This window comes from Enhydra lutris, unplaced genomic scaffold (genome assembly GCF_002288905.1).
Source record: "Enhydra lutris kenyoni isolate GAN:26980312 unplaced genomic scaffold, ASM228890v2 scaffoldscaffold77, whole genome shotgun sequence".
Taxonomy (NCBI): Eukaryota; Metazoa; Chordata; class Mammalia; order Carnivora; family Mustelidae; genus Enhydra; species Enhydra lutris.
This window is the reverse complement of record NW_019154161.1, coordinates 3,753,524-3,781,026: the sequence shown is the minus strand read 5'-3', so window position 1 is coordinate 3,781,026 and position 27,503 is coordinate 3,753,524. Positions and strand designations below refer to the sequence as shown.

General features: G+C 48.8%; 1 protein-coding gene and 1 pseudogene across 1 annotated transcript; one reads left to right on the top strand and one right to left on the bottom strand.

Moving 5' to 3' along the window:
• Positions 1-14,356: 14,356 nt before the first annotated feature.
• Positions 14,357-14,677, top strand: LOC111160750 (annotated as a pseudogene).
• Positions 14,678-17,285: 2,608 nt separating this feature from the next.
• LOC111160588 (binder of sperm protein homolog 2-like) lies at positions 17,286-23,290 on the bottom strand. The gene is made up of 4 exons (XM_022523782.1): positions 23,233-23,290; positions 20,036-20,068; positions 17,677-17,817; positions 17,286-17,437 (listed from the first exon to the last, which is right to left on the bottom strand). The coding sequence occupies exons 1-4, from the start codon at positions 23,288-23,290 to the stop codon at positions 17,286-17,288; spliced, it is 384 nt and encodes a 127-aa protein (XP_022379490.1).
• Between the last annotated feature and the right edge of the window lie 4,213 nt (positions 23,291-27,503).

The window sequence follows — 27,503 nt, the reverse complement described above, 5'->3', positions numbered from 1 at the left end:
GTGCTGGGGACAGTTAGGCACTTTCCTTGAATTTCTCTTACCCCTCCCCCTATCTTTATTACAGCCTCACATGGTGGGAGCCATCCCCCACCTCCCCTACTTCATGGGCCAGGAGGGGGTGAAGAACCTTCCCAAGGCAAACGGGGTCCAGCCCCAGCCTTCCCGGTGCTTCTCAGTGTGAAGACGGAACAGAGGCTGGGTGGTGGGGAGATGGTGTGGCTGTTGCATTGTGACCTCGGGGATCCTGGTTTCAGCCCCTCAGAGTAGGGAGGAGATGAGGGGCAGTAAGAGGGGGTGGAAACTGGAGAGGAAAGTGTGCTCTGCGAGGGAGCCCCGAAAAAACAGTAGAGGAAGGGATTAGGTAGGGGAAAAACCTAGACAGATGCCAGGAGGGGACTTTCGTGCAAGGTAGGCTTTCTTCCTTAATAGGAGGTAGACTTCTCCAGTGAGGCATATGGGCCTGGGGTTTTTTTGTAGGAGGCAATTATGTGCTTAATTTACTTAACAGATACATCATTGTTCGTATTTTAAGATCTCTTCTTGGGTCAGTTTCAGAAAGTTGCATTTCTCAAGGAATTTGTCCACTTTTCCCTACGTTGTCAGATTTGTGGGCAAACATTTGCTCACCATCTCCTAATTTCCATGTGGTTTGGCCGTAGCATTAAACGGTATAGCAGATCCAGATGAGGAGAAAGCCTAAAATCAACCATCTTTAATGTCATTTCAAGAAGTCAGAAATGAGAGAAGAAATAATAAAGATGAGAGCAGAAATTAATAAAATAAAAAATGTAAAATCGAAGAAAAATAAAAGACACGAGCTGTTTTGTTAAAGGCTGTGGAAATCAGTAGCTCCCAAAAACACTAACAAAGAAGAAATTACTACTATCAAGAATGAGCATGAGAGGGCGCCTGGGTGGCTCAGTCGTTAAGCATCTGTTTCCAGCTCAGGTCATGATACGGGGGTCCTGGGATCGAGCCCCACATCGGGCTCCCTGCTCAGCGGGAAGCCTGCTTCTCCCTCTCCCACTCCCCCTGCTTGTGTTCTCTCTCTTGCTGTGTCTCTGTCAAATAAATAAATAAAATCTTGGAAAAAAGAAAAGAAAAGAAGATCCAGTCTCTTTTTAGAAAATTGGTTCCTTTTGTTCTTATCTTTCTGGACCACACTTCTGGGAATGATGCTTCTTTCTTCCAAATTCTTCTGAGACTCCCATGGATTCATGGAAGGTACCCCCTTTCCCATTCACTGCTCTTTCTCTAGGTTTTCACTGAAAAACGTCTTCCGTTTGACCCAGAAAATGGGCTTTAGTTGTATCACTCCGGGGAACCATTAAAAAAAAAAACAAAAAAAACTAAAGGGAAAATTTCACTAAGTATCCCATGAAGGAAAATGCAACAAGTTATCACACGGATGGGGGATGGGTATTGATTAATAAATCTTTAAAAAATAAAAAAATAAAAGTTTGTTATTTTTCATTAAAAATTGGATTTTGAGTTTTATCAATGGTTCTTCCTACCTATATTGGGATGATATGATCTTCTCTTTATTATATCAATGTGACAAATTACCTCCCTTGGTATTTAAGTATTAAATCTGTCTTGCGTTCCTGGGATAAACTCAACTTGGTCAGGATGTAATTATCCTTTATATGAGCGGGATTCCTTCTGATTTTGTCTAGCTTTGATTCCATGATCTATAATTTTCCTTTCTCAGCGTTCTTGCCGGGTTTTGGATATCAAGGCCTCATGAAACAAAATGGAAAATGTTTCCTCTCTTTCAGTTCTCTGGAAGCTTACGTAAGACTGATGTAATTTCCTTCTCAATTGTTCTGTGAAATGCCTAGGCAAAACCAAATGGTCAAGGTGTGTTATTTGTATGAAAAATGTTAATTATGGGTTACTCCTCTTTTAAAAAAAATAATGTACTTGTGTTTTTATTTACTTATTTATTTTTCAGTAATCTCTACCCCCAACCGGGGACTTGAACTCGTGACCCCGAGATTAAGAGTCACACTCTCCACCACCTGAGCCAGCCAGGCGCCCCTGGATTATTCTTCTTTAATAGGACTATTTGGACTTTTAATTTGTATATGTGCTTGCTTGGGTAAGTTGTGTTTAGCTCGGAGTTTGTAATCTAAATTTTCAAATTTCTAGACATACAATTGTTCACAATATCCTTTTATGATCATTGACATCTTTTTTTTTTTAAGGTTTTATTTATTTATTTGGCAGACAGAGATCACAAGTAGGCAGAGAGGCAGGCAGAGAGAGAGAGGGGGAAGCAGGTTCCCCGCTGAGCAAAGAGCTCGATGCGGGGCTCGATCCTAGGACCCTGGGATCATGACCTGAGCCGAAAGCAGAGGTTTAACCCACTGAGCCACCCAGGCGCCCTATGATCTTTGATATCTTAATGTAGGATTTTTCATAATGCCCTCTCTTATGTTCATTCTTTTTTTTCTTTTAAGATTTTATTTATTTATTTGACATAAAGAGACACAGCAAGAGAGGGAACACAAGCAGGGGGAGTGGGAGAGGGAGAAGCAAACTTCCCACTGAGCAGGGAGCCCGATGCGGGGCTTGATCCCAGGACCCTGGGATCGTGACCTGAGCCAAAGGCAGACGCTTACTGACTTAGCCAGCCAGGCTTCCCTCTTACATTATTATACAGTCACAGTGATCCTAACTGGGCTGTGGGGAATTTGCAGGGAGTGCCAGGAAAGATCTCCCAGCCCCTAAGTCCTGTTAATTAAACATTAAACATTAAACATAATGTTTTCTATAGGATTCTTTTGCACATAGCCTTTATCAGATTTTTCTGGGTTCGCAGACTCTGCAGCTCCTCTGTTGTCCTCCTGATGCAGTGTTTGGATGTGGGTGAGGTCTGGAGCCCACGGCCAAGAAAGAATTCCTGAGACATCTTTGGTGCAAAAAGGTTATTTTATTAAAACACGGGGACAGGACCCCGGCTTCCCCCAGGGTTGTGAGGGGTGATGGATTATATACTTGAGAGTTGGGGAGGCAAGGAAGGAGGGAGGTTTGCCAAAGAACTTTCCTAGGCTAAAGAGGACCTACAAGATACTGGAAGCCTTGCCCTTGTCAAGCTAAGGTTGCTTTTCCCTCTAGCAAAGCCTTAATATTGAGACAGTTGGGAGTTTCCTGGAGGAAGGTTATACTTTGCCTCAAGTATCCGTCACTGGGCTGCAGGTTAGAAGGAAATTTAATTTGACCTGCATTTCCTTTGACCTTGGTTTTCTGTATCACTGTGAAGGGTGTGGGGTGATGTGTCCAAAAGACAATCAGAAAGCAGCAAAAAATTCTTTACTTTTACTTTGAACACTAAAAATCTGTGAATAGAGACTCTCTCCTTAGGCAAATCAATGAAGATTTTCTCTTTAAATATTTTATTCAACAAATCAGACTTTTACTTGGCGTTTTTACAATTTGTATGTAATTAGAAATCAACCTCTGCAGAAAATATATGAAGTTTTAAGTGGCTGAGAATATCATGTGTTAGGCTTATTTTCTTAAAATGATACATAATTTTTCCTTTACAGCTCAAAATCCAATGTAAAACTAAGTATTTGTCCAGTAGAGAAATATAAAATGCTTACAGACAAGGTAAGGGGTAATTACCAGAAATGGGTAATTACCCAGGAAATGGAGTCTATGGACGGTCTAGCAACAAACTAACTTCCAGGTTTTCTCGTAAATTTCTTTCACAAAGACATTTGCAAACTGTTGGGGACTTCTGTCTTGTAGGACTGTGATCTTTATAAGTTAACCTTTTGTTTTCCCCTTCCCTTTCTTTATGGGCAGCTAGAAGTGCCTGAGGAATGTCACACAGACCCTTACTCTGCCCCCCTCGGGGTGGGGTGGTGGGAACGGGTTGTGGGGTGTCAGCTCCATCACTCCCAGCTGTGGGCAAAATCATACCCATGTCCTCTTGCCCAGATGTCCGCACTTTCTGGGCTCTCTGGTTCGCTTTTCAATTTTGGTTCTAGAAATCTCTGTTCTCAGAACCAGTGGGGATATAGATAGGCAGAGGGGGGAATGATGGAAAGATAATGGACATATGGACGGATGGGAGGAAACAGTCTTAAAAACTGGACTGGAGTTTGGAAGCTGGATAATCTGGGGAACGAGGGAAGATTCTGGAGGGCACAAAAGTACAAAGAATGTATGTGGAAGGGAGTGGCAAGCCACTAGGGGGTTCTGAGGAATGGAGGATGGTGTCCTGTCCGCCCAGCTGGGAAGGGAGAGGATGCAGGACAGACGGACAGGGAGGGACTAAGGCTGGGGGTACAACCAGCTGAGACCCCAGTTAGAGATTATAAAGCACTTAGAATAGTGCTTGGCATTTAAGAAAAATGCATTTGAATTTCTCTCTCTTTTGTTTTTGCCTTTGTTGCTCCTGTCTGCCTGTCTTACCTCTTGGCCCTCTCCTCTTTTCGGATAACCTCAGAGCTCTCCCAAGGTCAGGCAAGACTCTGCGGTGGCTTGCCTCTCCATGCTCCTCTTTCTGCCTGGCTGGTCTCTTGCTGCCCCTAAGAGAAGCTAAGCTCTGGGACCAAAACCAGGGGTAGGGGCCCAGGTGGAAGTGGGAGGCATGCCCACCCCTACAGAGCTGGTTCTCAAAGTAGGGTCCCTGGGTCCCTGATTCGTCTCTGATTCAGACCAGCTCCATCTGCATCATCTGGGAACCTGTCCGAAATGCAGATTTGGGGTTCCGCCCCCATACTCTAAGAATCAGAAACCGGGGGAGCGGGAGAAGCAGGGTAGTCTGGGTTATAACAAGCCTCGAGTGGATTCTGACGTGCACAGATTTCAAATATCCGCCGCTAGGAGGGGCTGCGGAGAGAGGCTGGCTCTCCAGGCAGTCCTGATGGTGTGGTCTGTTATCAGGGGTGGAGCCCCGGCTTACACCCAGGGACCCCGCCTGTGGCGGGGGGCGGGGAGGACAAAGCTTCGGGGCCAGCGGTGCGTTCTCCCAGTGGCTGCAACAGGTTGTCTCCCGAGCAGAAACACAAACACTGTCCCAACCGCCAAAGAGAGGGCTGTTTCCCACACAGGCTAGCACGGGAGACACTTTCCCTGCTAACCTCGGCTCCCGACCCGGCAGCTCCTGGCCTTCCAGACGGGGCGCCCGGTCACAGCCTGACCTCTGTTTCCCGGCACCATCCAACCCGGAGCACAGCCTCGCTTCCTTCCTCAAAAATTGTAGTAAAATAGGGGCAGCGGAGCGGCACAGTGGGTGGAGCGTCCGATTCTTGGTTTTGGCTCAGGTCCTGATCTCAGGGTCCTGGGATGGAGCCCCCCATGGGGCTGCGGGCTCAGAGTCTGCCTGAGATTCTCTGCCTTGCCCTCTGCCCACCCCCACGCCCCCAGCTCGCTCTTGCTCCCTAAAATAAGATAAATAATACCTTCTTTAAAAACTGTGGTAAAATCTACAGGATGCAAAATGTATCCTTTTTACTGTTTTAAAATGCACGAGGCGGGGTGCCTGGGTGGCTCAGTGGGTTAAGCCACTGCCTTCGGCTCAGGTCATGGTCTCAGGGTCCTGGGATCGAGCCCCGCATGGGGCTCTCTGCTCTGCAGGGAGCCTGCTTCCCCCTCTCTCTCTGCCTGCTTGTGATCTCTGTCGAATAAAAAAATAAAATCTTAAAAAAAATAAAATGAAATGCACAAGAGCTGGGGTGTTAAGTACTTTCACAGTGTTGTGTGACTGTCACTGCTCTGTTCCCATTAAACACTAACTCCCCATTCGGCGGCTCCCCCCATCCCTAGCCAGCCACTGCTAACCTGGGACTGCATCCCAGGACCCTGGAATCATGACGTGAGCCGAAGGCAGACGGTTAATGACTGAGCCCCCCAGTCATCCCCCTGACTCCAATTCAAAATCATAAAAAAATAATAAAAATCACTTTTCTTTGAACCTTCCCCTTCTCCCCCAATAAAATACAAGCCTATGTCCTGTGTGGGTCTCACCGAGATGCCCATATGTGTGAGATGTTAAACCCACATGTGCTCACCTCCTGGTGTCCTCCTGACGGTCCTTGGCTGAGGGACACTGACAGCTGTCACCAAGTCTGTCTTGAGAACCAGCCTATGAAATGGTCAGACTCCCCATCTCCCTGTCACTGGAGAGATGACTGGTTCCGAACTCAGGTTTGGCTGTTTGCGGCTGGAAAGCCAATACTCAAGACACAAACGTTGGTGGGAAAGGACGTTGGTGGCCTTATTGAGGAGGCTGGCAATTGGGGACAATGGTGGACCCACGTCTCAAAGACCACCCTCTTCGCCTGGGGGGAGCTGGAGGGTTTAAAGGGGAAGGTATGGGATATGGTGAGGGGGTTGTGCGCAGGCAAAGCCGGTGCTCGGCACCCAACCATTTGTACTTGCAAGGCTTCCAGATTCTCTCAATAACCTGCCAGTCCTCAAGGCTCCCAGGTGTCTCCCAGTATGGGCTGGTCCAGCAGCCCAACAAGTTACATCTGGACTCTTCCCTGCACCGGGAACCAATTACTGAGGTACCTGAGGCTGTTTTCCAAGGCCCCCCTTCTGGAAAGCCTAGTCCTTTGTGCCTCAGAGCCAGCGGGCAGCAGGATCTCAAGGAAGCAGGCTAGTTAGTTCTGCTACAAACCGAGGGGTTTAGGTCACCAAGCAAGAAGCTTGAAGCAAGTTAACCCTTAACATGGGTGGGAGTGCGCTCACCGTCCTACCCGCCAATCCCGGGGAGACCCTTCTTCTCAGTCTGGGCCAATCTCATCCACAAAATGGTACACTCACTTTCTTTTAAAAATGAGAGAGGGCGGGGCGCCTGGGTGGCTCAGTGGGTTAAGCCTCTGCCTTTGGCTCGGTTCATGGTCTCTGGGTCCTAGGATCGAGCCCCGAATCGGGCTCTCTGCTCAGCAAGGAACCTGCTTCCCTTCCTCTCTCTCTGCCTGCCTCTCTGCCTACTTGTGATCTCTCTCTCCCTATGTCAAACAAATAAATAAAATCTTAAAAAAAAACAAAACGAGAGAAGGATCCTGCTTCTCCTTCTCCGTCTGTCTTTCTGCCTGCAGGTGCTCGCTCTTTCTCCTGCTCGCTCTCTCTCTCTCAAATAAAATCTTTCAGGAAAAAAAATGAGAGAGAAGGTGGCCTCCAGCTACATCTTCTACACCAAGGAAATTGCTAGATGCCCCCTGTGGACAGCAGAGCCATTGACTTGGTGACCCGTGAGTTCCTACCTGTCCGAGGAGAAAAAGATGTCCAATTAAGGCAGAATCTTGCCAGAAAGGAAGGGGCACGAATGTCCACTTACGGTAGAATGCCCCGTGAGACACTCAGGCAAACCTTAAATAAGAACGTTTTGTTTTCCCTCATTTTGTGTCTGATCCCCCATCCTACGTACCCCTCATCTCCCGCTCATGAAAATAACAGGCCTCCCCCAGACCTGAGCCTTGTAAGCTCTGTTCTCCCTGGACTTGAGTCCTGAGCAGACCCAGCGCCAGGGAGGAGCTCGTCTGGTGCCGAGATGTGGGTCTGTGTCGTTGGAGGGGCTTGTCCCCACCCGAGCTCCCGAGTCCGCACACGGAGCAGCCCCCTTCACTCATTCACTAAGAGGAAGGGACAGCCGTTCACCCGCACCCCCGGCGGCCTCCATCCCATAGGAAAACCAGCAGGAACCCCAAACCAGCATCGGGGCCAGCGTGTCTGAGCTCCCCTCTGTCCAGGACTCGGGGGCTACTTGGAGAAGGAACCAGAAGGCGAGAGTGGTGTTGTGGGGCAAGGAGAGAGGCTGCTGGACCAAGCAGGCAGGACAGGATGGAGACTGGACAGGGAAGCCGGTGACTGGGGCTCCCAGGACTGGGAAGGGATGGGATGACCCCAGGGCGCTGGCGCAGGGGCCCTTTCCTGCAATGGGGATCCCACATGATGGGCAACGTGGGGTTCCCCTGGGCGAGAGCCCCTGAGGGTGGGACCCAGGCTGGGTGTTCTCCGAGGTCCCAGCCCCCAGCCCCGCCCCCACCCACAGGGTGGAAAGGATCAGTCACTCCCTGTGAGTCCGGCAGGGGCGGGGCCGAGGGGGGCTGAGTAAGGGAGAGTCCCGGGACCCTCAAGCTGGGTGTGGGTGGGCACCGCTGGCCGGTGGAATTTAAGCCCCGGGTGCTGGGGGCAGAGCCTCGCACACAGGCCGCCCGGGAGCGAGGAGAGCGGAGGATGATGGCGCCAGGCCCTCCCGCAGGTGCGCCTGGGCCTGCCTGAGGGGCCAGAGCCGGGGCCAGGCTGGGGAGGCCCCCCGCCCGGGCAGGGGGTCCCACACTGTGCTGTGGGGTCTTCTGTGGGGTTGGGACTGGACTTAAGTTCTTGGGGGTGGGCTGAGCAGAGGACCCGGGGCGCAGTCGCCCCCTCACAAGTGTGAGCGAGGCTCGGGCCCTTCGAGGGAGGAGCCCGGGGACAGGTGGGGGTGGGAGCCCGTCTGAGCCTGCGACGCCCACCCTGCCCGCCTTCCATGGCTGCGGGCCCCGGAATCACTAGACGGGACCTGTAATCGGGCCCGTTTCAAGGACGGGGACACCGAGGCCCGGACACGCGCAGGGACTTGGGCCGGCAGCGGGAGAGCCTGGGCCGGAGCCCGCAGGGCGTCTGGTCCACGCGCTGCCGCCCACCCGCAGCTGTGCCTCGCGCCCCGGGCCCGGGCCTCCCACCTGCTCCCGGCCCGGCCCAGGCAGGGGAGGGGCGGCGGCGGGCTGGGGGCTCTCTCCGAGGCTCGTCTGACCCTGGGTCCTTTGCTCAGGGGCCCCCGCACCCCAAAGGCTCCCGAGGCCCCTGAAGAAGCGCACGGTGTACCTCAAGGCGCAGCTGCGGGAGCTGAGGATACATTTCGCGAGGAACCGCTACCCCAGCCACCAGGAGCGTCTGGCCCTGGCCACCAGGCTCCACCTGGACGAACGGCAAATTCGGGTGGGACCCCCGCGCCCCCGGGTCCCCAGTGTTCACGAGATCTACTGGGAAGGTGGCACTTGGTGGGGGCTGAGCCCTCCCCTGCGCCCGCTGAGCAGACTGAGGCCAGAGGCTCCCACGCGGCTAACAAGGGGTCCCGGTGTAGACGCGGGGCCGGACCCCAAGTTCAGCCCCCTGTGCTGTCCAAACCCGCCGTGATCCCGCCCGGACTGAAGCCGCGGGGCTGGGCCTCCAGGCACCAGCGTTCAGGGCCTCCGTGAAGCCCTGCCCCTGGGGTGCGGGGTGCCCACGCCCTGCCCCTGTTGCCCTCTGCACCTGCCCCTGTAGCTTCCTGCACCCCACATCCCAGGGGCCTCGATTTGTACCTGGGGCGATAGGGAGCAGTGTGAGGCCTGGTTTTTTTCTCCCAAGCAACCCCACCCCTGGCCAGAGCCAAGCCCTTTTTCACACCTCCTCCTTGTCCCCTCTGTCTCTTCCTCCAGGTGGGCCAAGCTCCCAGGCTTCAGCGACTGCCCAAAGGGTGAGGTCTGGGACCCCCTGCTGCACTGAGGGGCCATGGAGTCCCCGCATCTGTCCCTGTCCCCTTCCCTGTCCCCACCCGGGCCCCGGGCCCTGCTTGCTTGGCGTTCCTAGGGATCCCAGGCGTCTCCAGTGTGGCTGGGCACAGTCCACGAGGGTCTCCCAGGCAGCAGAGCCCAGCGTCTCTAGCCTCCGCCTGCCCAGTGGGACCCAGAGCGGGGCTCCCCGAGGCATGTCCCCTCTGCCCACACCCCCGTCCCAGCCCCGGACCCAGCCAGGCCTCAGAACCCCTTCGCCTCAGACTTCTCTCTAGACCCCGTCCTGGCCCCCGATTTCACAGCGCCCCTCTTACCCAAGACCCCTTGGAGGAACCCTCTCTCTTTCCCTTTGATGTCCAGATCCCAAGAGGGAGATGACACCTCCCGTGCCCGCCTCCCCACCCCCCAGAGGACAAGTGACTCAGATGCTGTTACTGGATACATAGGGCAATCTGTCCCCATGGAGTCCTGCAGTTCCCATGGGGTCAGAGGGGACCAGGGGGTCCGCTGGCTTCACGCACCACCTCCACGTGGGCGGGGACAGCAGTGTCGGGTCAGGCTGCACCCCGGATTACTCCCTCTCCATGGGACCATCCCCCCCACCCCGTTCATGCCACCCTCTGAGGTGGGATATTGTGTCCACTGTGGTCCCCACAGGTCATGCTGTTGTGTGTCCCCACTGGTACTCAGGGGCCCCCGTGGGCATTTCTCCGGGCTCCCAGGTATCCCACGGGACCTCTGCTTCAGAGATGCTCTGAGATCTTACTAAAGTTCTTAAGCAGCCTTGTGGGGGAATTTAATCAAAATTGCATGAAATCCGTCATGGTTTGGGGATGAACTGACATCCTTACCATACCAGCGCTCCAATCAATGGATAGTATTTATTCCTTCATTTGGTTGTTTACAAAGACTCTCCACCAAATGTTCCTATTTATCCGCAGAGGTCTTACACACGTCTTTCTGGGGGTATAGTTGTAGTGTTTTATCTCTTATGCCTGACTTTTTAGATGATAATTGAACATTTTATTTTTCTGATCTGTTTGTCCTATATAGAGGGTTCGGCTGGTTTATTTACTATGTATCCAGGAACCTGGCTCGGGGCTTTTAATTCTAATGACTTAATCTGGATCTTGTTTGGGGGATTGATACTTTGAAAATTAATAGAGCTCATGGTCCTCTTGGAAACACTTTTTCTCCTGCAGAGTCAGCTAGAGTTATGCCCTTTTTTGACCTTCTCAACCACCCCCCCAACACTCCAGGACAACCCCTCACCTCTTCTCTCGGCTTCTTTGTCTCCTCCACACCCCCCAACCCGCCCCATGGCCATCTTGGTCCCTGGGTCTCCCCGCTGTTTCTCTAACCCTGTCCTGGTCCCATTTAGCAAATACTCCAATCCTCTTAAGCCGGGAGGGCCTCAGCAGAGCAGAGAGAGAATTAGATCAGATTTGGGGGAGGGACGCTCATGTGACCGTGTCTGTGGCGGGGGGGGGGGGGGGGGGGGGGGAAGGGGGGGTGTGTGTGTGGGGGGGGAAGAGGGTGTGTGTGTGTGTGTGTGTGTGTGTGTGTGTGTGTGGTGCGAATGTGGAGATACCGTGAGGAAGTACTGAAAGCCGGTCCTTATCTGACAGACCCTGCTAAGGATGTACACACAAACCGCCAAAACCCCACCCCAGTTGTCCCTGGGAGATATCTAATTTTGCATCTATCCCAGGAGAGGGAGCTGAGATCAGGAGCATCCCTGAAGCCTTCTGTGGAGCCGGGGCAGGGGGTGGGGGGGGGAAGTGAGGTTGGGGGGTCAGATGAGCTTCAGACTCACACCCTGGTCAGGGGGAGGGAGGCTGCTGACCCTGGGAACCGCCAGGCACCAAACGGCCACCACGGAATGGCAAACGGATGGATTTTCTAACATCGGAGACAGTTCTCTTTTGCCTTGACCCGCTGCACAGGACCTGAGCAGATTAAGTAGCACAGATCCCTCCCTACTCACCTTTCTAATTACATTTCACCTTTTACCTAAACAGCCCCAGCCCCCCTGCCCCCTCTGAATCCAAGAACCTTTGTTATCCCCCAGGAAACCTGGGCTGCATTGGGACCATCCCCGAGGGAAGCATCTGGACCTTCTGCTCAGCTCAGGAAGGAGGGGAGGGTGTGGTAACTTCTCAAAGGCAGGTCTTGGGACTCCCCTATATCTGTATCCCTCAAAGCAGCAACCAGAGCAAGAATTATTCTGTTTTCCAACCTGTAGCAAAATAAATAAATAAATACATACATACATACGATGGCACGTGGATCGCTCAATCACATGGCCAGCCAACACTGTTGATCTGGAGGGACCCATGGTGATCCCTATGATCCAGAGGGCTCCCTCTTTGGTACAAGGTCTGCTGGCATCCACGGCATCAGTGGTAGAGGTAAGACTCTACTGTGCACCCCAATGTTCATAGCAGCAAGGTCCATGATAGCCAAACTGTGGAAGGGGCCAAGATGCCCTTCAACAGACGAATGGATAAAGAAGATGTGGTCCATATACACAATGGAATAGTCCTCAGCCATCAGAAAGGATGAATACCCAAATTTTGCATCAACCTGAATGGGACTGGAGAGGATTATGCTGAGTGAAGTAAGTCAAGCAGAGAGAGTCAATTATCATATGGTTTCACTAACTTGTGGAGCATAAGGAATAGCATGGAGGACATTAGGAGAAGGAAAGGAAAAGTGAAGGGGGGTGGAGATCGGAGGGGGAGATGAACCATGAGAGACTGTGGACTCCGAGAAACAAACTGAGGGTTTCGGAGGGGAGGGGTGACCCCAGTGGTGGGTATTAAGGAGGGCACGGATTGCAGGGAGCACTGGGTGTTATACATAAACGATGAATCATGGAACACTGCATCACCCTTTTAGCTAAAATCCATCTAAAAAAAGTCAAGTGCCACAAAAAAGAAAGGTTTTTAAGGGTAGTTGTTTTTATAGTAAGCGAACACAGTATCCACCAATGATTTTGCTTGTAAAAAATTAAAGCCTCCCCATTTTTTTTTAGTCTTTGCCTAAAATTCCTCTAGATAAGTGCCTAACAGGAAATACCTCCAAACTAGTGTAGCTTTAATATTGTCATGGTAAACAATGTGCTTGGAGACACAGGTCAGATCAAAGATGGGGTTCCTTCAGGGCCTCCTTTGGGGGAGTGGGGACAGAGAAACCTGTTGTGATGTCCTGAGGCCACCAGGGGGCACCCATACACCGCTGCCTCTGAGCCAGGACCTTGGGCTGGATGGGAGAGAGGCTCTTAGTTTTTCCTGCGAGGAAAACAGGAAAAAGACAGAGGTAACATAATATTTGCTTCCATTCCTATAATTTAAAGCCAAAAAGCTAGAAAATACTAATTTGGCAAGGATTTGGAACGGTGGCTGGTTCTAATTTAAATCGGAGCAATCTCCTTGGAAATCAGTGGCCCGAAGTCACCAAATTGTAATGTGCACACATTTTAGGATCAGGCAATCCCAGTCCTTGGTGTGTACCCGAAAGAAACGTGCTCCAAGACATGTACAGACAGATACAGTCAAAGGTGGATTAAGGGTTATAAACCCAAGCGAGCAACTTCCCAATGCCCATCAGGAATAAAAAGGATAAAATAAGTTTGGGGGCATTTGTGCAATGAAATAGTGTTACATGAGCTCAAATATCAGGTGCGTAATGACTACAAGTCAAGCGAGCCGGACATAGAATGTGACATTGAACTTATGGAGAGCATGGAACTTGCTGAGAGGCTGCCTGCTTTCCAGAGTGGCTTACGATTTTGCATTTCTGCTAGTGCTAGGGCTTGAAGTTTGTGCCCCTTTCAAATTCTTATCTAGAAAACCTAATGCCCCCAGTGATGGTATTAGGAGGTGGGGGCTTTTGGGAGCTGATTAGTTCAGGAGGGTGAATGGATTGATAATGAGTGGGCTCTTACAAGAGAGGTCCCAGAGAGCTAGCTCCCCCTCTTCTGCCCTGCTCAGAGACAAGCAGAAGTCTGCCCATCACCCCCTCCCCTGTCCCCACTAGAGGGCTCTCACTGGATCATGCTGGGGCCCTGATCTCAGACCTCTAGCCTCCTGCACCATGAAAAATAAACTTCTTTTTTTTTTTTTTAAAGATTTTACTTATTTATTTGACAGAGAGAAATCACAAGTAAGCAGAGAGGCAGGCAGAGAGAGAGGAGGAAGCAGGCTCCCTGCTGAGCAGAAAGCCCGATGTGGGGCTCGAACCCAGGACCTGGGATCATGACCTGAGCCGAAGGCAGTGGCTTAACCCACTGAGCCACCCAGGCGCCCCGAAAAATAAACTTCTGTTGTTCTGTTGTTTATAAGCCGCCTTGTCTTATAACTTACAACACTCGCCCAGTGTCTCAGTATGGTTTTATTTTTTTTTTATTTTTAAAAATATTTTATTTATTTGAGAGAGAGCATGAGAGATCACAAGTGGGAGGAAGGGGTAGAGGGAGAAGCAGACACCCCATTGAGCAAGGAGCTTGACCTGGGGCATGATCCCAGGACCCCCCAGATGACGACCTGAGATGAAGGTAGACACTTAACCGACTGAGCCACCAGGCACCCCAGAAATGATCTGTTTCTTAGTATGACTGTCAGTTACGTGACGTGTTTAGTTTGTGAAAATTCACCTGTCTCTACACACGTCACCTATGTGCTTTATAAAATATACATATTTTATATATGTGGATAAATCAAGTGTGGTATAGCCATAAAATGGAATATTACTTGGCCATAAAAAAGAAGTGAACTATGGATATGTGTGCAACAAAGTGGACGAGCTTCAGAAACGTTCTTCTAGCTTTCGGTGCTGATAGCCCTCTCGCAAACATGGTAAACGTTCCTAAACTCGTCAGACTTTCCTGCAGGAAGTGTGACAAGCACCAACCCCACAAAGTGACACAGTACAAGAAAGGCAAAGATTCTCTTTATGCCCAGGGAAAGTGACATTATGACAGGAAACAGAGTGGCTATGTTGGGCAGACTAAGCCGATTTTCCGGAAAAAGGCTAACTCTATAAAGAATGTTGTGCTGAGGTTTGAATGTGTTGAGCCCAATTGCAGACCTAAGAGAATGCTGGCTACTAAGAGATGCAAACATTTTGAACTGGGAGGAGATAAGAAGAAGAAGGGCCGAGTGATCCAGTTCTAAGTTTCATATTTTGTTATATTATGAAGACAATAAAACCTTGAAGTTATGTTCACTTCAAAAAAACAAACCCCAAAAACCACATTATTCTAAATGAAAGAAGCCGGACACGAAAAGTCACATGTTGGATGATTCCACTTATATGAAACATCCAGAATGGGTCAATCCATAGTGACAACAGAAGAAGATGAGTGGTGGCTGGGGGCTGGAGGAGAGGCAAGGGGGACTGTCTGCTTAATGGGTGCAGGGTTTACTTCTGGGGGGGTGAAAATGTTTTGGATCTCGGTAGAGGTGTTGTTTGTGCAACATCTCGACGACATTAAGTCCCACTGAATTGTTCACATTACAATGGGCAATTCTATGTCATAAATTTTGCCTCAAAAAAAAATTCAAAGTGTATATTATACTTCAAAAAGTCCATGAGCAGAAGCTCGAGTCTCTGAGAACTTACCTAACTTACGAAAGATAATGCAGTTAGCCATTCAGCAGGATTTGGATCTGAAGGCAAGCTCTTCCCCACAAATGTCCCCCTAGCTCCCCACCCCACCACGGTCAGCATTGTACTGAACACTGGCCATGACTTTTTTTTTTTTTTCAACAAAAGGAGTCATCCACAGGTTAGAGACACCAAATCTTTATTGTCATAATAATCAGGGAAATGAGATATTCTGAGAGGCAACTGATGAGTCCTATAACTTCTGTCTCTTCAAGGACACGAAGACTCATTTAGAGACTGTGGAAGAAAAACAGAGGTTAGGATAGTATCAGTCTATCACCCTTCAAGACAGAATGATCAGTTGCCTCTCTGATGGGAGATCTGGTCTACCCAGAACTAACTAGTGGAACAGGAGAAAGACAGATGTGTTGTAAATCAGTGGCCACAGGAAGGTTTAAGACTTTCTCTCTCCCTCTGAAATTCAGCATGTCACTATTGATCATTTTAGTTTCTTGATTATTTAACATAAATCACATAGTCTCCTATGTGAACAGATTCACTGAATTGGTTATTTTCAGTGATAAGAAAGTTAAAAACAGGCAGTCCAGTAATGTTGACAGAGGATAATTTCGAATAACCCAAAATGTAACACACACCCTCGAGATGTACATACCCTTTGACCTCGTGATTCCACTCAGTTATTCTAATAATAACTTTTAAAAAGCCAACCCTCGCACACTCACTTAAAAAGCAACGTGGAAGGTAACCATTGAAGACAAACAGGTTATACTCTCATAGAATAGTATATCTGTATTTTGAAATTTGGTGAAAGCATGAAGAAAAGGGAGGTAGCTTTATGAATTCAGGTGGAAAAATCACCATAATGTGTATATTTAAATGAAGATCAAGTATCAAGTCACAGGACAAAAGAAACAGTATTACTCATCCATGTTTTAAAGGACCTTGAAATTGTTATCTTTGTGTAAATGCCTAGAATAAACCCAGAAGAACATGTCCTGAGTGGTTGGTTGGATTTCCCGCCGTGGAAGAGAGTAGGAAACAGAGCGATGTGAGCGGGACAGGGAAGGGGTAACGTTTTACCCATATTCACGTGCTGCCTCAATGTTAAGTGAGCAAGTGTTCATGCATCACTTGTGTAAATCAAAATCAGAATTAAAAAAATAAAAGTCAGGGGTGCCTGGGTGGCTCAGTCGGTTAAGCCTTCGGCTCAGGTCATGATCTCGATGGGCATATTCTCGATGTCTGTTTCCAGATTCATAAAAAGGCAATTTTGGTGGGGAGAGAGGTAATGAGTGGAAAGCTCTTAACTGAGCCTATCGTAGGGGCTCATTTAATGGGAACAGCTAGTAAGTGGTCTCTGCACAAAGCCTCCTTAAGATGATGGGATTTAACACTGAGTTTGGGTATAACCTATCCCTTTGAGCCTTGTTTCCTCATTTCTCTGTGGGCATAAACACATGTCCGTAATTATTCCCTGAGGGCATCGTGAAGGTTGACTGAGACACTTTTGTACACTCAGTAAAAATCCTCACTGTAATACAAGAGCACGGAGATGAGTGAGCTCTCCGTGGTCTGTTGACCAGGCTCTTCTCCTTCTTGTGTCTTCTTTTCAATGGAAACCAGCTTCATTTCTTCGTCCTCATAGGGTCAAGGACAGATCGTTCAATCCAGGGGCCAGGAAGCTAGAGCCCAGAGGTCAAATTCAACGGACTGTCTGTTGTTATGACCCATGAGCTATTGGTTTTCTTATTTTTAAGTGAATTTTAGCTAAAAATTGAAGTCAAAAGGGGATTGAAACTTTGTGACCTCTGAAAATTATATGAGATTCAAATTTCAGGGTCTATAAATAAAATTTTATTGGAACAGCCACGTTCATTTGTTTTTTATTGCCTGTGGCTACTTTTGTGCTACTGGGTAGAGTTGAGTATGTGAGAGACCATAAAACCTGCAAAGTCTAAAATACTTATGAATGGGCCCTTTACAGGAAATGTTTGCTGAGCTCCAATCTCATCCATTACTGAGTAATGTAAACCTCAACCTTCCCTTTTCATTAACCTAGAAAGTTCCCCACTTTAAGAGACCCCCCCCAACACAACACACACACACACACACACACACACACACACACACACAGAGCCTTCTTTCCCAGCCAACTTACCCAAAAGGAGAGCACTGCTTCCATTTCCCATCTCGGTTATAATTTTTTGTCAATGAGCACCAACTCCGATTCAAAACATAGCCATTCTTGGTGCATTCATAAAAGAGCTTTTTTCTGTAGAGGAAGGGGAAGGCACACTTGGGGGGATCTGCAGAGAAAGGAAGGAGCAGAAGCGGAAATATGAACATGGAAAATTTTGGGATCAACCATTACTAAACTCAAAACCCATGCTTTGTCTCCCACACCCAGCTCTTTTCAAAGTAGTCAACACAAGAGAACAGTCATTCAGACTCGGGTTTACCCAACATCAAAAATCACACAGTCAGCTTCTATCAGTCGAATCTTGGATCCCTGGCATCCAAGACAGCCCATCATAGCGATGCCCACCTTGCCCCGTGCAGTACCGCCATCTGCCTTGGAATTTCTTGTCGAGTGAGCACCAGTCATAATCACTGTGGAGGGAGATGCAGTTGTAGTATATGGAGTCGCCATACATAAATGGAAAGACACACGTACTGTTAACAAACTCTGGAAAAGAAGAAACATGCTGGTGTGAGGCAAACTTACAACAGGAACTGACTTTCTAACGTCCATCCCAACGATCCGCACTACGCTTGTCCACCCGCTGCCCTGTGTCCACATGGGGCTGGTCTCTCCAACTTGCCTTCCCTGTATGTGGCACAAAATACCCATGAGCAGAGGACCCACACTTCATCTTCTAAGCCGAAATTCTGGAGTCTTTCTCAAAGTCTCCTTTCTCCCTCTCTCTCAGAAAAATAAAACTGTTAACTTGCCAGAATTGGCTCCCGTGTATCTCGTGAAGCTATCTACTTCTCTCTGCACTTTCATCACTACCTTAGCATTGCATCTTGCCTTCACTATGACAATAACTTATTTCTGGAAGCTTCCAACCTATTTGCTCCATCCATCTCCACACTGTGGAGAGAAAGTCCATTCTCAAAGACCAGCCAGCCCCTGCCCCCAGCCTATTAACACCAAACGGCTCTTAGGATCAGAAGCAGCATTGAAATGGCTCACAATACTTTGCTCGCTCTTGGACTTGAAGCCTCACCTTGGACTTTCCTTCCTGTGTTCTCTCTGCTCACCCCTTGGTAGGTGTCCGGAGGGTGCCGCCATCTTTCTTGCCTTGGGGATTTACCGATGATTTTCTCTGCTTGGCAGGAAAACCACACACCCTTTGCCTGTTTAACCCTCTTCTTAGGTTCAGCCTAGATGTGAATCTCCATGGAACCTTCTGGAACATCCAGACTGCACTAGATCCATTTGTATTGCACTCTCATACAGGTTCCCATTCCTTATGATTATTTAATGCATAATGACTTGTTCAGAGTCTTTCTCATTTGTCAGAAATGACCCCATGTATCTTATCCAAAGCTAGACCAGTGATATCAACTGATAGGGACTGACACATGATAGAGACTTAATGAATAAATATTGGTTGACCCTTCATAAGCCTGAAGTAATTTTGACCCAGATTAATTTATTGCTATATGTTGCTTATATTTGCTATATATTATTTATATTTTTATTATATATATATTATAATATATATTATATATTGCTATATATTACTTATATTGCTATATGTTATTTATATTTATTATTTAATTATGTTATTTATTAACAATTATATTAGCACCTTTGTTATGTTATTATTTAACCATGTTATTTGTCATTGTGAAATTCATTATTTAATATTTTAAATTATTTAACAATTTGTATACCATTAGTAATTGTTATGCTTATTATTATTTAGTTATTATTATGTAGTTACATAATATAGCTTACTCTCTGCTAGACGCATTGGACATAGTTTACAAGCAATAATGCACGTGATGATATCCCCACATCAGTCCAGTGAACTGGGTATTGTCATGAGACTCTTGCGAAGGTCAGCTTTGGTCTTCAGCATGCGATCCCTACACCCAGAGACGCTGCAGCCTGCCAACTGCCCTGAAAACAGCTTCCTTCTGACTCCAAAGCCAAGAAGGCTGAAGGGCCACATTTTCCAGTATGTGCTCCAGGCTACGCTAGTTCAACCCCCAAACAAGTAATTGGTAACTGAAGCAATTAAGACACCAACCAATCTTTTTGGACTCAAATGTCCCTTTCCCTGGCTTGACTACCCCACAAAGTGTTCCCACCTCTGCATTTCTCTCCCAAAACCCCCAATTTCATGTGTGTAGGTTAAAACTGAGTACCAGTCGTGTACAGGTGGAAATGGGCCACCTCTTTCAAGAACTGAGACCCTGAGGCAACATTAGCTAATGTGAACAGGTAAGAGTTCCATGATTAACTTAAAAAGCAGATGCAGAAGATCACATGTAGGCTTCCGTTTATATGAAATGTCCAGAAAAGACCAATCTCTAGAGACGGTAAGGAGACTGGTGGTTGCCTGTGCGTGGGGACGGGAATTTGGAGGGGGGTGACGGCGAATGGATACAAGAGGTCTTCTTGGGGGTGATGAACATGTTCTAGAACTGGATTGTGGTGATGTTTATACGCCTCTGTAAATTTACTAAAAAAATCATTGAATGGTACACTTAAAATGGGTGAATTTTATCAATCTGGGATTTGGCTGTCATGACCAGGGAGGGCCTTTACAGCCAGAAGAATAACAGAAGAGCAAAATGGTGGGAAGTGCAAGGATCTCCAAGATCATGACATTGTTTCATGGGTGAGGCTAACATTTGAGACGCTAACAAATGAAGAGATGTCTCCTTACCTAGAACCGGCGGGTGTAAATGGGTAATCAATTCTGAAAGTGAAAAGAAATGGATAAAATTTAGATCCAGCTCCTAAAACACTCCATTCCTAGACTAATGACTATTAGAGATTTTATTTTTTATATTATTATTATTTATTTGAGAGAGACTAAGAGAATGGGGAGGGTCAGAGGGAGAAGCAGACTCCCTGCCGAGTGGGGAACCTAACTTGGGACTGGATCCTGGACTCCAGGATCATGACCTGAGCCGCTTAACCCACTGGGCCAACCAGGTGCCCAACTAATGACTATTAAAATACCTTGAAGTACATGTAGCCAGTTGTCCTCGTGTTGCAGAAACACCTAAGCTGTCACATTCTGGATGACTTGGGGTCTACTTCCTATGGAGGCAGGCTCTTGCCGAGTGGCTCTCCAAATGAGAACCTCTCCTAGGGCTGTTTTAGGTCAACTGAGGAGATGTCTCACATCTACCCAAGAAAGCCCCTTAACTTAACTCAGGTGTGAGCTCTGACTATCCCCAAGGTCTTTCTTGGAGTAAGTTCGAGGAAATCTAGTGTCACCCAGCTTTCGCCTATTAGCTGAAATTCCACAAGTCTCAAGGTTGGAGGAAACATTTTAGCTTTTGCCCACATGTCAATGTTTCAGGAAAACAACCTGTTTGCTCAGTGTACCCTCAATGCTGATTTTGTTCTGTGTGTTTCACTTCTTGGAAAATTTTGCTCCTGTATCATCCCTGAGCCCATTGTAGGGAGTAAGGTTAGACCATTAAATCCAGGTTAGACCTTGCTAAAGTCTAGAAGGGAAATACAAAGTTTCATTACCCAATAACATTGACTAAGGTCTACTGTGCTATTGCCATGTTCCAGCTGTTCTCGTTAACTAAAACAGCCCTAGGAGAGGTTCTCACTGGGAGCTCTCTCTTTCTCCCCATTCCCCCAAAAGTTTCCAGTTGAGAAAACAGGAACAGAGAGAGTCACATGACCACCAACTGGTAGGAACCAGGTCCAAAGTCAAGAGGTCTGACTTCAGAGGCTGTGTTCTGACCATGATATTGATGCCATCTTGGAATTGCCACTTACCTGTGCAGGTGACCTGTGCAGGCAAGGGACTTACCTGTGCAATCCATGAACCTGACTTTGTCTCCGATACAACAATGCTCATTTGTAGGTTCGCATGAGACTCTAACTCAGGAGCTGCTGTGTGGTGCGTCTGGCACCAATATTAGGGGATCACAGCCCTGCTCTTCAGAAAGAAGCTAACATGTCAACGATTTTGAAGGCATGGTTAAATAAATAGTCACTGGGGTAGTTCTCTAGGTGTCTACCTTCGTATTTAGCGCCTTATGCCAATTATCTCCTTGACACTGGTTGCTTGCATGGCCCCTGAAAGATTGGGATTATTATTATATATTACATTTCTCGGTTACATATTGATAATGACCTCCATTTTGTAGATACACAAATGGAAGTGTAGAGAGGGAAATCACTGTCAAAGCCATAAAACTGAATAGGTAGGTACTGGCGCTCCAGAAACTGAGCCTTTAAAATGATCCTGCCTCTGGGGGGGGGGGGGCGTTGTTTCTGTCCCCAAAACCCTTCTGGGAGCTGCCGCAAAACTGAGCCCCCCTCTGGGTGTTGGTGGTGAGTTAGGATACTTTTAGCATAAAACCATGGGTGCTGAAGTTTCTGCTTTGTCGCAGTGCTCTCGGCTTGCCACAGAACCGCTAATGTTCGCCCACCTCTCATCTCTGCGGTCTGTAATCCCCACAGCCTTCTCATTTTACACGTGAAGAGCAGAGAGACGCTTTCACCCAAACATTGGCTACAGTCAAAAATGCGTGCGGCCCGGGCTCATGTCCACCTTGGTCTTCTGGTTCCAAGGAACGGGCTATTTCTTGCAGACGCCGGTTCCCCCAGAAAAGGTCCTTGGCCGTTCCCATCTACTGCTACGGCGGAACCCCACCAGATCCTCACAGATCATCTGTCACTGTGCTTTAGGTCACTATCACACTGTGCCTCCGGCCAAACATGACTACTTTTTACCATTTGTTAAATGGTTTTGACCCCTCCCACCCGGTCCTCCTGGTCCGCCTCCAGCTAATGATGCTGACTGAGGACCACGGGTACTAACTAAGGACCTACAGTGTGTCCCCTGTGTTTTGAGAAAGGGAAAAACACAGCCGCCTGACACCGGACACCCGAAACCCTGGCCCTCCACGGCTCCCTGTGCCACAGATTACCAACCACGCCTGTCCCCGGGGTCGCTGCTGCTTCTTGACCTATTGACCAAAGCTTCCTCTTCGTGCTGGTCTGCCTTCCCCTCCAGGGTTTGCGGACACCCAGACAGAATCCCCGCTCCCCCGCAGCATTCAACGGAGTCAGCCCCGGCTTCTCTGAAGCAGCCCTCGCTCCTCCATCTCCCAACCAGAGTCCAAACCCTGGAGCAGGTTCCAGCACCCTGGGCTTGGACGGCCGGGGGTGCCCCGCTCAAGCGCAGTCTCCATGGCTCCGGAGGTGGGGTGGGGGAGGGGAATGGGAACCAACGCGGACCCCTCCCGCGCGGTGCAGGCGGGGCTCTTCCAGGGTTTTAATCCTTACCCCGCCGCGGGCGACCTGAGATAACGATCACTTGCTCTCTACGGCATTGGTCTGTTTTTGGGGGGAGGTAATTGATACGGTTCAAACGGCAACTGAGTTATCCAAGGGAGATCGTGAAAGAGAACTTTCCAAAGCAGCACGTGATAAGTGTCCTCTTTCTCTTATTTCTGTTTATTTTTTATTTATTTATTTATTTATTTATTTATTTATTTATTTATTTATTTTTGTGTGTTTTAATTGTGGTAAGAACATTCTGCAGCAGATCTACCTTCTTAGCACAGGTTTAAGTCCGCATTACAGCCCTGCCGACAGCGGGCAGACGGTCCTCAGCCTACATCCACGGAACAGCAAGCTCCCCGGCTCCCTTCTCCCCAGCCTGGGCGTGCACCCCTCTGCACGGTGTTTCTGGGAGTCTGACAATCTCAGACACTTGATACAAGCGGAGCCCCCACACCCTTTATTTTGCACCAGCTGTTATGCTGTAGCTCAAAGACCCCAGGGACCCGCGGTGGAATCCGTTTCCTGCCCTGCTCACTGCAACCGTTACATCCCAGGGGGTCTCCCCTTCCTGCCGTGACCCCTGCTCCCTCCTTCACCCACCTGCTTTGAGCCCACCCACACAGACAGCCAGGGATAGCCAGCTCACTGGACTCCTCATCACCTCCGGGCACCTGCAGACGGCCTGCCCCGGAGCCAGTGTTGCCTCTGGTTTATACTCTCGGCGTCTGCCCCTCCCACGGAGCTGCTCTCCTGGCACCGGCACCCGGACTGACTCCACAGCAGGCTCTCGGAGCCCAATCTCGGGGTGGGGGGGTGTGCATAGAAGAATCAGGAACATCCCCCTGAGAATGCGCTCTAGCACGTGCTTAGAGTGGGCTCCCTGCACCGGCTCCAGCCCCCTCACCTGCACAGGAGTCAGAAATGCAAATCCGTCGCCCCCCTAACCGCTGCCCTCCCCCCCCCCCCCCCCAGTGCCACAATGCTCAAGTTTGGGAACCCGGGCTCCGGCTCAGCTCCGTAGCTTGCTTGATCCTTCCATATCCATTTCGTACCATTTATTCCTTTAATTACTGTTTTTTTTTTTTTTAAGATTTTATTTTTTCTGTTTATTTTGGAAAGAGAGAGAGAGAGCAAGCGAGCGAGGGCACAGGAGTGGAAGGGAGGAGCAGGGGGAGGGAGAGAATCTCAGACCAACCCAGCACTGAGCCTGAGCCCGAGCCTGGAGCCTAGCCCAGGGATGGAACTCATGACCCTGAGATCTTGACCTGAGAAGAAAGAGTCAGAAGCTTAATGACTGAGCCATGCAGGGACCCCACATAAAGGACAGATGCTCACCCCAGTTCCCACGTGTGGGCGTGGCCCACGTTAGACCCCCTCTCCCAGCCACCCCCTCTGGAGGGATCTGGGAAGAGTGGAAGAGGCCCACACACTTTGCAAGGGAGGCAAGGGATGGAAAGATGAGTACTGGTAAAGGGGGCGGGGGAGTCCTGGTGGACCCCCAGGGCAATCCAAGATGCGGAACAAGACAAGCATCACCATGGCCAACCGTGGGGAAGGGAGGGCGCTCACCTCACCCTTGCGGGACCCTCTGTCTGAGCTAAGTTTTTCCCATGGTTACTTCACTCACTCACCGCCCCTTTGCAAGCACTGGGGGACCGGCTACTGGTGAGAAACACATCTGCCTTTTCCAAACAGAGATGAGAAAATGGAACTGGAGAAACTTTGATAAAAGCACGAAGCCCGGAGAAGCTGCGTTTCCCCCACCTAGCATGTGGGGTTTGCTTTTTCGCCTTTTGCTAAAAGGGATGGAGCTGAACACAGCCTCTGACCGCTCTGCAACTAGAGAGGTCAGCTGGTAGGTAGTCCTGGGAAGCAACAGCGCTGCTCCAGGCTGGGAGGAGTCTCACACAGCTCCATGTCCTGGGACTCGTGTCCCTGGCTTGACAGCTGGGGAAAGTGAGGCCAAAGTGGCAGAGCACAGGTTCACTCCAGGCAGCCAGCTGAGTGACTCTGGAGAGTTCTTTTTGTTCTCTGAGCCTGTACTCCAGATCTCTGAAATGTTGGGGCTACATACATGCCATTGGAGAACCCAGTGAATATTCTTTCCCTCCCTTCCTTCCTTCCTTCCTTCCTTTCCTTTCCTTCCTTTCCCTTCCTCCCTCCCTCCCTTCTCCTCCCTCCTTCCCTCTTCCTTTCTTCCTCCCTCCCTCTCCTTCCTTCCTTCCTTCCTTCCTTCCTTCCTTTCCTTTTTTCTTTCTTGAGTTAATAATTTTCAATCACGCCATTGTTCCCAGTCCCTAACCATGACTATTTCAGATGCTACAAACAAAATCAGTGGCAATGTGAGACCAGTTCTCCAATCCTCTTATTTAAATCAGTTAATGTTTGTGGCAGATACTGGAGTTTCTGCTGTCGGGAAAGAGACCATCTTTGGCTTTGATTTATTTCTCCCTTTTGGGGAGCAAATTTTATTGATTTTATTTATTTATTTTTAAAGTGTTTCTCTTCTTTTCTTTAAAAAAAGATTTATTTATTAGAGAGAGAGGGTGGGGGAGAGAGAGAGAGAGAGAGGGAGAATCTTGATGTAGACTCTTCATAGAGAGTGGAACCTGATGCGGGTCTTGATTCCGGGACCTTGGGATCACGACATGAGTGGATACTGAGTCAGCCACTCAACCGACTGAGCCGCCCAGGTGCCCCATGGGTAAATTTAGAAAAATGCTCTAGGTTCTAATGATCATTTCTCCCAAAGATCATGGAAAGTTATATTCCTGAATATTCATGAGGTCATCAGAGGTGTTGATAAGTACGTGCAGTGTTGGTGAGGAACCTTCTGGTGGTTCACCTGGAACCACTCCCTAAAGGCATGTCCGGGACACTCTGAGCAGGACCCAGAACACCCTACCCTCTCGAAGGGCTGCCATGGACATCAGAGGGGACCCATTATTCCTTTCTTGCTCAACTGAATCGTCATTATGCCACAAGGCACTCAACCAACTGTGATAAAATATTTTTCAGAACCAGAGTTGTTATCTAGCCAACAACGCTTGTAGAGTTGAGGAAAAGAAAAAGGAAAGGAAAAAAAAAAAAAACCCAAACACTTAAGGTTCTAAACCTACCAAAGGGCAGAGGTGACTTTAGATTCTAGAGTTTTTATGTGAATCACAGGGAAACCCAAGAGAGAAATTACCCATGATTCTAGCAGAGAGATGGTTACATGGGGCTCTTTCTCTTCTGCAAAAATGGCCCTGGGTTTGGACTCAGGTCTCCTTTAAGGGCAGCTCTAGACCCAGTGGAAAATATATGGGCATTAATGTCACATAGACTAACTTGCAGTTCCTGGATCTCCCACTTAGTAGTTGGGGACGTTAGCCACCATGTTTCAGAGCTGCCCAGTCCACAGTGAGTGCACTGCAGACCTTTACCCTTCTCCAGGCGCTGTTGTGTTTGAGAGCTGAGTCACTGTAGGTAAGATGCATACATCTTCCTGAAACCCCGTGTATGAATTTGCAAGGGCTGCTGTAACAACATACTCCAGACCAGGTGGTTTGCACAACAGAAATGTCTTTTCTCAGAGTTCTGGAGGCCAGAAGTCCATGATCAAGGTGCTGGCAGATTTGATTTCTGAGTAAAAACTCTCTCTGTGACTTGTAAATGGCCAGCTTCTCCCTGTGTCCTTACATGGCCCTTCCCCTGTGCTTGTATATAGAGAAAGAGATCTCTGGAGTCCCTTCTCATAAGGACACAACCCCTATTGGCTTAAGGTCCCAGATTTACCCCCTCACTTTAACCTTTATTACCTCCCTAGGGGTTCTATCCCCAGATTCAGTCACATTGGGAATTAGGGCATCAGTGTGTACATTTGCAGAGCTGGGGAACACAATTTAGCCCATAACACCCTGATTCAGCTCTGCAAAATGAGCTCATTGGCCGCAGCTTGTCTGAACCGTGGGAAAATCTGAGATGATGGGCATGAATTGAAAGTCAACGTAACAAGGAAAGTTGTATCAATTCTTAGAAAAGCTGAGTCATAGCCATAGGCAGACAAATGATAACTTACCTTTAATCGGTAGCTCTCGTGGAGCTGAGAGTTTCCTGGACCCAGCCACGTCCCACTTCTGCTGATGCTCTCTCTCTAATCCAAGCATCATGATTTCCCCCAGCACACCACACAGCTACCTGACCAGGCTCCCTGCTCTGTAGCTGTGCGCCCGCTCCATTCTCTCTACATAGGAGCTACAGCAAGGTCGTGCTGCTGCTGCTGTGATGAGTATCCCCCATGGCCTTCATAAAACTTAGGGAAAAATGCCAAAGCCCCTGTTCCATCTGACCTCGGACTTTCCCCATTGCTCACCCAAACCAAGCAGCCTTCCTGCTATTTCTGCAGCTCCCCAAACACGGTGGGATCTCAGGCACTGACATCGTGTGTCTGTCCCACAGAAACACCATTCCTAGAAGACACGGGGTGGGACTTCTTCCTTCTCGTTCTTCTTTTTTTTTTTTAGTTTAAAAAAATATTATTTATTTATTTGACAGAGAGACATCACAAGTAGGCAGAGAGGCAGGCAGAGAGAGAGAGAAAGGAGGAAGCAGGCTCCCCGCCCAGCAGAGAGCCAGATGTAGGGCTCCATTCCAGGACCCTGTGATCATGACCTGAGGCAGAGGCTTAACCCACTGAGTCACCCAGGCGCCCCTTCCTTCTCTTTCTTCAGAGCTCTGTGAGTGTTTTAGAAACCCTATTCTTTTTTTAAATTTTATTCATTTATTTGAGAGAGAGTGAGCAAGAGAGAAAGCATGAAAGGGGCAGAGGGGAAGGGAGAAGGAGACACCCTGCAGAGCAAGGAGGCTGATGCAGGGTTCGATTCCACAAC